Source organism: Mangifera indica, chromosome 4, assembly GCF_011075055.1.
Source record: "Mangifera indica cultivar Alphonso chromosome 4, CATAS_Mindica_2.1, whole genome shotgun sequence".
In the NCBI taxonomy this organism is placed as follows: domain Eukaryota; kingdom Viridiplantae; phylum Streptophyta; class Magnoliopsida; order Sapindales; family Anacardiaceae; genus Mangifera; species Mangifera indica.
This window is the reverse complement of record NC_058140.1, coordinates 287,481-297,976: the sequence shown is the minus strand read 5'-3', so window position 1 is coordinate 297,976 and position 10,496 is coordinate 287,481. Positions and strand designations below refer to the sequence as shown.

Sequence of the window (10,496 nt, the reverse complement as noted above, 5' to 3'; positions counted from 1 at the left end):
TCCTCAACGCCACTTCTTCAATTCCTCAACCCTCCCCCTGATCCTTCTTCCTAGCGTGCTTAACCACTTATCATCAAGCAATTCATCTTCTTTCTGCCAATCTCCCTCAAGATTCCTCCCTTCAACAGTCTCACACTAGGCCCTCAATGTTGAAAAGAGAACCGTCGTCCTCTCCTGTCGTTAAGATTCAGAGATTCAAGAGCGGAAAGGAGGATAAGTTAGGGTTTATCTGATCATCAACATCTTGAGGATCTATTTTCACTCTCTCAATCATCTGTCGTAAGTTCGCCAATTCAGCTATTAAATCTCACTGTCGATTTTGCTTCAATTTTTTTTTTTTTTTTAATTCTTCTTTCGAAATACAACTTAGGGTTTGCTTTTTTCTGTAATGTAAACTAATTTTGCTATTATGAAACATTTCTTCAAACAGCTAGCATTCTTTCTCTTACTTTTATTTATGTTTGAACGCTGTTAGCTTTTGTTATATTATGCCATGCCTTAGCTTTTGAGACTCCTAGGTGAGTAGTAATACCTTATATAAGGAGAACGAAGAACCTGCACAAGATGTGCCAGTTTCTTCTCATAATGAAGGATAAAATTCCATCAATCCACGAGTTGAAGCTCCTCGCCTTTGTACCTTTGGCCGTGGAAGCGACTAACCCTATTCTCCCTGAGGATCAACATCCTCTAAATGGTACCAACACAGCTACTGATGCTAACAACTTTGAAAAAGAGTCCACTTCACATGAAGAATTATCGACCTCTGTTGCTTTAGGGGCCACCGGAGGATCAGATAAGCCTGATATTCAACTGCTTCATGATATTGTCAAAGCTTAGTCCAATGAAGCTCCTCGTGATAAACCCCAAGATCAAGTTAATGAAGTTCCTGATGCAAAAACCCTAGCTCAAGCCAATGAAGTTCCTGATGCTAAAACCGAAGTTGAAACCAATGAAGTTCCTGTTACTGTAACCCTAGTTGAAACTAATGAAATTCCTGATAGTATCAACGCCGTTTCCACAAACTCTGAACCCCCAAACAACACCGTTTCCACTAGTTCTGAGCCCCCTAAAAACACCATTTCCATTCATTCTCAACTCCCTGTCAACTCTGTTTCCTCAAATTCGGAGACCCCTGCAAATCCTGAGGCTGAACCTTCTTCCCAGGCACCGCAAACTAAATTTGAACCTGCTACTCCCAAGCCTGATGTGGTTTCTGCTGACATAAAACCTGATAATGCAAATAGCACAGAAATCAAAAGTGAAGTCAAGAAAATAGAGTTGTCTACACCCACAGCAAATCAAAACTCCAACTCGACATATTCATTTCTCTTAGATGAAAATTATGAGGGTAGTGAATCAGGGACCGAGGAGGAGCAACCTGCATTCATGAAGGAACTTGAAAAAATTTTTAGGGAGAGGAGCATGGAATTGAAACCTCCTAAGTTCTATGGAGAGGGATTGAGTTGTCTTAAGTAAGTTCCTACCAACACTTACCTCCCTAAATTGTTTTTTATATATCTATTGCAATATTGCCAATTTAGACATTTCTATTTTGGGGTTAATGTAAATATTTATGGGAATACAGGTTGTGGAGAGCTGTGACTAGGTTGGGTGGCTAGGACAAGGTATGCACTGCAACTTTTTTATCCTTTCACTGGCATTTAGTAATTTGTTGATGTTTTTGTTTTGGTCAATTTTATAATTTTATGATTTAGGACATTGATTGGAACATTGCAAATGAGTAGTTTAGCCACCGTTTACAACATTAACCTTTAGGCTTACTGGTATTAGATACTTAGATTGTCAATATGTCTCACTTCAGGTGACCATATCATGCTATATGTTGATATACAAGTAGCAGCTTCCTTGATGCAGTAACAATATTAATCTCTTTTGCATTCTTTTTCATGTTATGTGCTCCCTTTTTTAATTATTACATGGAAGCATGTAGTTTTTGCACAGAAATCAATTCAAAATCAGAAATGCCAGAACGTGAAAACTAGAAAAACCTGTGTATGACACAATTAAAAATTCAGATGGGCTTTTAATAGTTTTGCCCTTTTTGTCCTTTTCCTAGGCTTTGTGTTAGAATTTTCACTGTTGATACAAAAACATTATTACTATTAATAGCGGCCACAGTTTCTGTGATTTCATATTTCATTACACGATTTGTCTCTGTTTCTTTGTTGACGGAGATAAAAGATTCATCATTTTTTATTTCCATTGACAAAGAGACTGCAACGAATCGTCTTTATCTCTTCCTTGAAAGAGAAGACGAGACAACTTTGTCTCATCTTCGTGGATGTAGATAGAGTTTTTCGTCTCCATCGACGTCCTCTGTCGAGAGAGGAGACAGTTGGGCTAAAGGTGGAGATGGTGACAGCCAAGGGAGAAAACCTTGGGTTTTGAGGGGAGAGGAAAGTTACTTTTCAAAGTTGAGATTGGGAGTAAAATACGAGTTTTCAAAATTTGGGGTAGAAATAAGATAAAATTATATATATTTTTAATATTATTGATAAATAACAATTTTATTTTTAGCTATTATAGAAAATTCTAACAGCAGTTGGTTATTGGGGTGAGTGTTTGGATTTTTAAAAAGCTGTAGGTATACTTTTGAGATTGAGCTAAACATTGGGTGGGCAATTGTCGTTTGCCTAAAAAAAAAAATTCTATTGTAATTTCCATAAAACCATAAGTTGGCCCTTTAACCTGCAGGTTATAAAATCATGGTTTAAACATAGTAAAAATTCCCTTGTCAAATTGTGTACGCTCAGGTTAATAATCACTTGCGATTTTCCTATACTGCCCTTGCCCTCCAGCCCCTATATAAGCAGAAACTACGGTTTTATTCATTTATCTCCATAATTAGAAAATATGTTGGAATTTCACTCAGAGCAATCTGAAGCTTTTGTAGGCGAAAACGCCCCAGTCAATGACTTGGGTTGTAATGACAGGAGCTTATTTTCTGAACAACCCGATGTATTTTTCGAGGGTATTGCCTTTTTTCAGGTCTGTTGATAGATAGATAGTTTGTTTTGTTGCCTGATAAATTTCTTATTATATTTATTAACATGAATCTTGGCCTGCAGGTGATCTATGATGGAGAAGAGTCCTTGAACAAGTTTCTTAGCCTATCGCTTCAAGAAAAGGTACACTCTGTAATATTTAAGATACACGCCAGAGTTCCAACTGACCAAGAAAACGTTCCCTCAGTTTGGAAGGTTTTTCTTGGTTGTGCTGGAAAAACCAAGAAAATCCTGCCAACGGAGGGAACGTTTTCTTGGTTTAAGTTTACTATCGGTTCAAGAAAAGGTAATGCACGCCACTTTCTGAGCATAGACCACACCGGAGTTCCAACTGACTGAGAAATCCAAGAGAAAGTTCCCTCAGTCGGAAGGTTATTCTTGGTTTTCTTGGTTGTGCCGGAAAAACCTTCTAACGGAGGGAACGTTTTCTTGGTTTAAGTTTATGGAGACCGTTTGGTGGGTGTTTGCGCAGCTTTACCTAAGGTTCGTGAGTTTCTATTTTCTTCTTGGTTCTGATAGCATGTACTAGAGATTATCTGGGGTAGTTTTGTTGTTTAGCTGTTCCTTGGTTTATTCATTGGGCATGATGAGTCAAAGTAACGGTTGATTTTCAATGTTTTAATATGGCTCTAATATGTTGATGCTAATTATGATGTTTTAATAGGTCATGTCATGCAGTACTGGCGGTAAGACACCCCTGTCTAACTTTGAAGCTGGTCAGAACTATAAGGTATGTTATTTTAACATTTGGAAGTCGTCATTTATATCATTGGTGGAAATTAAGTTGCTGAATAGACATTACTGTTGACATTCTTGGTCTCATCAAATGAAGTTTGAATAATTAAAAAAGTTTATGCGTTTGTGTAACCACCTACCTCCCGGTGAATTTTGGATGGAATTGTACTAATCAAGTCTGTAATTGTTATTCTAAAATCTGTGCTTGCTTACCATGCACACAGGATCGCCTGATAAATGATGAATATCATATTATGGATTCGGGAATAACACAAAGTTCAAATCTGCCACTACAGGTTTCTATACCAAGAAATATAATCTAGAATTTCTTGTGCTTATGCTGTTTTTGATCACTGATGTCCATATACTAGAAACTAACTTGGGTCGTGTTTGTATTATTTTCAGGGCAATGTTGGTTACTTCCAAAATATTAAGTGGACAAAATGTAGTAAAGGTGGGAGGGTTGAGAACATTCGCCCTGGTCGTATCAGCAGATTAAGAAAAAGACGTGACAAGAAGGACGATGATGATGACGGTGAGGACAATCGGCAGCCATCAGACCCTCATGCTCTTTATATTATCTTTTTAATAGCTATCATGCTTATGTTGTTTCTGATCATTCTTTCCTTGATTATCTGGCTTATGAGATAATTAGACGATTCTCTACGCATGTACTTAGGAAAAACAAACTGTTGCTTTTGAGTTTGATCGTTTTTAGTGTTGTTTTTACTTGCTTAAAAAAAGCTTAATCTTGTTTGTGCTTGGTGAAAATTAACATAGGGCTGGCGGCTGTCAGACTCATTTTATTTTCTTTCACTTATGCTGATATATTTTATAGTGTTATAGGTAAACTGCAATCCACTAATAGCTTTGAGAGAAAACGCCAGCAATAGAAATAATAACTCTCTCTTGACTTACATATGAACATCTAAATTATATACATTAATTAACCATGATAAGTCTTATCAACAAATGGAAATACAACTAAGCCATTTCATTTGTAAATCCCAATCACAGTGTTGATAACACACCAAAGGGATGCAAGATGGACAAGTAAGTTTTATACCATTCATTTAAGATGCGTTAGACATTTGTTGAAGGAATTTTATACCAAGAGGCATGTAATATTGCCATTTCCTTTGGAACTTAGTCATCTTGCCCTGTGAAACTTTGGAAGATGTGATTGAAAGCGATGACCTTACAGTGCAGCCTACGCCCACCCCCACTCCCCTGTTCTCCCTCCTTCAGTGGATTATTATATAATGAATAGAAAAGAAATTAGACTCTCCGATCAGCTAAGACTCTTGAGGGAAACTCGGAATGATGAAAGCTGTGGACCTTGATTACTGATTTGTTTCTGCTTTTAGTCACTCTTCGGTAAATTGAATCCAAATTCATTCATCTCGTTCACAGCTACGTGACTTTTTCTTTCATAATTTAATTTATCAAAAGTCAAGACAGATTCCTTTTGTGAAGCTGAAGTTCGCCTTGTTAGACCATAATGACACCTTCCGCACGAGCAGTTTATTCACTTTATGAGCATGCACTCTGGTGTAAATATATTTATGGACTAGTACCAGTAGTTTTTTTGTTGTACAAAATTTCAGCACACTTCTATTTGTCCGAGAGTATATTTATCATGTACCATCACAAGGCAGTTTAGTACATCTTCTTAGATGTAATTTCAAATGTCCAATACTTCAGAAGTGTGACAAAGTTTGTGGAAAACATGTGGTGCCATTATTCGTGCCCATTTATTGTTTTTGTATTTTTAACTAGCTTTTTTTCTTTTTTAATTCATTTGGTTTCAAGAGGGGGTTTTCTATGAAGATGGTGAACCAATAATAGATGGGGAATCTGGAGAGCTTATGGTTAGTTTTCAACCCTTGCTTGTAATTTGTATTTTTTATATTCACTTTGCAACAGAAGATAACTCTCACACTCTTTGCAGTTCCGCATTCCCACAGCAATCCATGATACCTTCAGAAGGGAAGGAACTAACTTGCATACAACTGTTACTCTGGTAAATCTCATTTCTAGTAATATTATTAATAATATATAATTTGACAAGAGTAGGGGATACTTATCCCTTTTTGAAGAAAACCATCCAGTCTCATTGGAGTTCTACCTGGTTGCCTCCTTTCAGGTTCAAGCTCCTGTCGGTTTTGACAAGACCTTCAAGCACCTTGATGAACATTTGGTTGACATTAGGTCAAAGGTTAGCATGAGCATAGCCTTTAAACCATTTGATTTGACTGTGGTTACTGATTAAGTGAGCTGGGAACGGATCGACGCTAAAAATTTATCTGATGGCATACTTTAAATTTTTCTTCAGGGAATCACTAAGCCCAAGGAAGTGAGAAAGTTCAAAGGCGAAGGAATGCCATTGCATTTTATCAACAAGAAAGGAGACCTTTATGTCACATTTGAGGTTCTGTTTCCCACATGTCTTACAGAAGATCAGAACAAGAAGATCAAGGAAGCCATTTCAAATATACTTGAGTACATGATAACACATCAGGCTTTTGTACCCGTTTGTATATTATTGCTTCACAAAATCACACAATCTATCATGGAAAGAGTTTGAAAGCAGGAGTTCTTTAGCAAGTTGTTTAGCCTATCGGATGAAGAAAACGTTCACGCTATATATTATCTTTATGTACAACTAATTCTTCTCCCTTCCTTCAAGTAGCAGGATCCAGCACAACCAATAAAACCAAGAAAAACCTTCGAACTGAGGGAACGTTTTCTTGTTTTTTTCTGGATACTCCTACTGGAAAGAAGGAAGAAGCATTAGTTGTACATAAAGATAATATATAGGATGTATATAGCGTGCACCTTTTCTTCAATTGATAGGCTAAGAAACTTGTTAAAGAACTCTTCTGCTTTCAAACCCTTTCCATGACAGAGAGTGTGATTTTCTGAGGCAATAATACACAAATGGATACAAAAAACTGATGTGTTATCATGTACTCAAGTATATCTTGAAAAAGATTTTGAAAATTCAATCCTTAAATCCACACTTCGTTAATTCAAATAACCCCTTACAAAATTCGGGTCAACACTACGCAACAGATACACTAGGTATGTTTCATTTTTACAGAACCTTCAAGTTTCTTTTATGAAGTTCAATGATTTATCGCCATCTAAACTCTACTCATGGTTATATATTTAAGAGCTCATTGTTCTGGAGCTTCTGTTATTTAGACGTATGATTAAGATTGCAATGGAGATAGCTAATGCAATTACATGTCTTCATAGTGGATTCTCCAGGCGTATTGTGTTTAGGGATATCAATTCGATTCGATGAAGACTACGTTCCAAAACCGTTAAACTTTTCCTTCTCCCAATTTATACCAGAAGGTGAAACGCATTTAAAAGGTGCAATTTCTTGAATTGGCCTTCAAATGTCTCTCGCATTCAGAAGAAGATAAGCTAAACATGATTGATGTGGCGAAACAGCTCAGGCAAATGCGTCAATCTAGTTAATGTCTCATTAATTATCAAACTTAGGGAGTGTGGTGCTTTCCCTGTCCTTGGATTTTCCCTTTATGTGATGTTTTAAACATCTTATTTAATGCCTTTAATATTTCTCATAAGGATTGGACTCAAGCTAGTTCAGTTTGAATTTAAATTTACAGCAAAATTCGGCAACTTATATCCCTTTTCTGCTATTATCTCCATCTTTAACGACCTCTTTTTTTCACCCTAAACCATCCTCATTGGCCTATCACATTTTTCCCTTTCCACTTCTCTAGCCAGTCGTTTGGATTCAATGAAACTAGATAAATAGTTTTATTTGGATGCGTCGTCAATCAAATGAAACTCTTCATTTGGATGACAGACTTAAACTTATGTGTACTTTTGTGAAAAATATTGGAGGGTTGGCGGCTGTTAGACTCATTTTATAATCTTTCACTTATGCAGTTATGCTGCTATTAATAGTGTTATAGATAGCTTTGAGAGAAGACAACAGTACTAGAAATAATAACTCCCTCTTGTCTTATTTGTAGGCATCTCAAGAATATAATATAAAAGCAGACTATCAAGAATATAATTTATTAGTCCTCCTTCGTTACTCCTTGTCTTACAAATCTTCATTATTATTTTATCTTCATTATAAAAACAGACTATCAAGAATACAATATATTAGTCCTCCTTCCTAACTTCTTGTCTTACAAATCTTCATAATTATTTTATCTTCAATTATTATAATAACAATTGTTTCTATTAATTAGTTTCCTTTTACAGCAAGCACGTAATATCCTATTTAATATTTTTTAGGTCTATGTCAATTGATTTCGACGTGGAGACTTTCGATGGTTTCATTGTATTTTTTCTAATTATTATTTTCATTCTTTTTGCTTTCGCTTTTCTTATATGCATTCCCATTTGCTGTGAGACTCAGAACACTTGCTTGAAGACAAAACTTTAAAAGAATCTATTCTTCTATAATTCCTCAGTCAGTCACGATGATAGAATAGTTAATTTACTAATAATAGACGTTGGTTTTCTTTAAAATAAACACGTGACCATTTGTACAGTTATACCCATTTGTCAAATTTTCAATTTACAATACGAAAACTGTAAAACTAACCACATTTGAATGAATTAGAAGGTAATAACAACAAAAACAAAAAAAAAATATAGTGAATTTTTATTACAAGGTGGGTAGCCAAAATATTGTAGAGTGAGAGATTGTGTTACAAGGTGACTAAATTTGCCCTTAATAATAGTTTTGAATATTAGTTTCGAATATCGATGGTGAAATTTCTTCGTGGTTAATTCCATTTACCTAAACTTTGTAGCGACCTGTTAATTCCCATGGAGTTTTCTTTTTTTTGGCTATTTTTTCTATTCCTTTCTTCTATCATTATGGAAGATGACTTGATTAAGGATTTAAGGTAAGGTTAGGCATTGCTTATTTTCTTTCTTTTGGTCAATGGTTTAATTGTTTAAATTCAACAAAAGTGGGAACCCTGTAGAACCTTAATATTTGCTTTCGGTTTATTAATATTTTCAACGATCTTCTAGTTACTCCAACCTACCAGAATTTGGACGAATGGAAAACAAAACCCAAGAAGTTTTACATTATTATTATACACGTCTTTCGTGTAGATAATAATCTTTGGAGTGAAGCAAATTAATGGACACAACAAGTACATACATATTATTAAAAAAAAAAATTAGGTGTTAAAGTATGATAATGATGTCTTAGAATTATCGGACTCTCTCAGTTTCAACGTTATTAAAGAAATTGTTTTAATATTAGCATTCACATGCAGCCACCGTTTAGTAAGCCACACTCCAAAATTCCACGCTATTAGCAGCCGTTTCTAAAAGTGTCTTAGAATTATCTGACTCTTAAGTTCAACATTGGTGGTGATAGCAGCAAGAAGGAGCAACTACCATATCCGAGAGATTGGAATACACCGGAGGAGTCAAACAAGTCCAATAAAGATCTTTTGCACATTTCGATTTGATCAATCACGAGATCAAAAGCTAAGAAGATGTAGTAGACTTTAATAGGGCTTATTGAAGACTTGGAGGTCAAGACAAGTTTGCTTAAAAAGGATTGGATACTTGAAAGATCTAAAAGAGAGATTAATCTAATTTAAATTCAAATTCAAGAGTTCTTGTAATTTTAAACCAAAGAAGTTTCAAGGGTACGTCCAAGATTGCTTAAGTAGGTTTAATATTATGTTATTTTATGATAATTTATATTGGGCTAGAATTATTACTAAAGTTCAAACCTTATTAGTCGAGTTATGTGTGTTTAATAGGTTAAGTTAATTTTTGTTATAAATCCAATTGTTATATTAATTTTAATTAGAGTTTTTGAATAGTTAAATAGGTAATGGATTTAGGAAATATGAAAATCCATTGGGTCATCGGTTAGGTTAGTCCTTTTAGAATTATGATTGCTTATTATATTAATATCTTTTTCTCATAATGAAGGGATGACGTTTTTACACCAAAATTCGTATGCTTGTTGTCTTAATTTAAGATCTCATCATTCTTGATTCAATCTTCAAATAACTTATCAAAAATTTATTCTTGTGGCGTTTAATCACCTAATTATACCAAGGTTTGATTGTTTTCACATCAATCAGGTTAAGGTCCATCCAAATTTCAGAATTGTGATTCAATCTCAGAGTTATTTTCTATTTCAAATGTTAGGTTTTTGTATAGTATTGCCAAGGTTTGCACCAGGTGGTCTTACATCTTCCTTAAGAAACCGTGTGTCTGAAAGACCCACATAAAATTGTGTTAATATTGAAGGATATGTTGCTAGCCTTACAATTTCCGTTATCATTTTTCAAACCATAAAGAAATAAGCGACAATCCAACATCCAGGTTTTTGAGTGCGACAAGCGACACTCAAAAAGTCCATGCAACTTTAGCAACTGTTGCAAAGACACTGTAAAACAGATCATTGGCATTAAGCTACCATATATATTTGCCTTTGTTAATTTCTATTTGCCACGTTTGCACATACTTAATCAATACTTTTAAGCTGAGCAAAGAAGTATTAATTATTTAGTATGAGCCGTGGATGACTAAAGAAATTAAATTTGTAATTTTTTCTAACCCAAACTGTCATTTTTGAATGGTTCCATTTGGTTAATTTAATTACAGTGTGAAACCATTTTTCAGTCAATAACTGAGAATACAAGAGAATCTAGTGCAATATATGATTGGTTATATGTCAATAAAGAAATCACGTATCGTGGA

General features: G+C 35.0%; 1 protein-coding gene across 1 annotated transcript; it reads left to right on the top strand.

Annotated features, from left to right (window-relative positions):
* Window positions 1–4,577, top strand: LOC123213587. Its single transcript, XM_044633060.1, has 6 exons — window positions 1–1,472; window positions 1,586–3,009; window positions 3,090–3,149; window positions 3,691–3,756; window positions 3,986–4,057; window positions 4,167–4,577. The coding sequence occupies exons 2-6, from the start codon at window positions 2,875–2,877 to the stop codon at window positions 4,410–4,412; spliced, it is 579 nt and encodes a 192-aa protein (XP_044488995.1). The 5' UTR covers window positions 1–1,472; window positions 1,586–2,874; the 3' UTR covers window positions 4,413–4,577.
* The last annotated feature ends 5,919 nt before the right edge of the window (window positions 4,578–10,496 follow it).

Excerpts from the sequence above, each read along its gene's own strand:
- LOC123213587 (XM_044633060.1), top strand. The coding sequence starts at position 2,875 with ATGTTGGAATTTCACTCAGAGCAATCTGAAGCTTTTGTAGGCGAAAAC. Across the intron at positions 3,757-3,985 it reads AAGCTGGTCAGAACTATAAG|GATCGCCTGATAAATGATGA; the intron begins GTATGTTATTTT and ends CCATGCACACAG. Across the intron at positions 4,058-4,166 it reads GTTCAAATCTGCCACTACAG|GGCAATGTTGGTTACTTCCA; the intron begins GTTTCTATACCA and ends TATTATTTTCAG.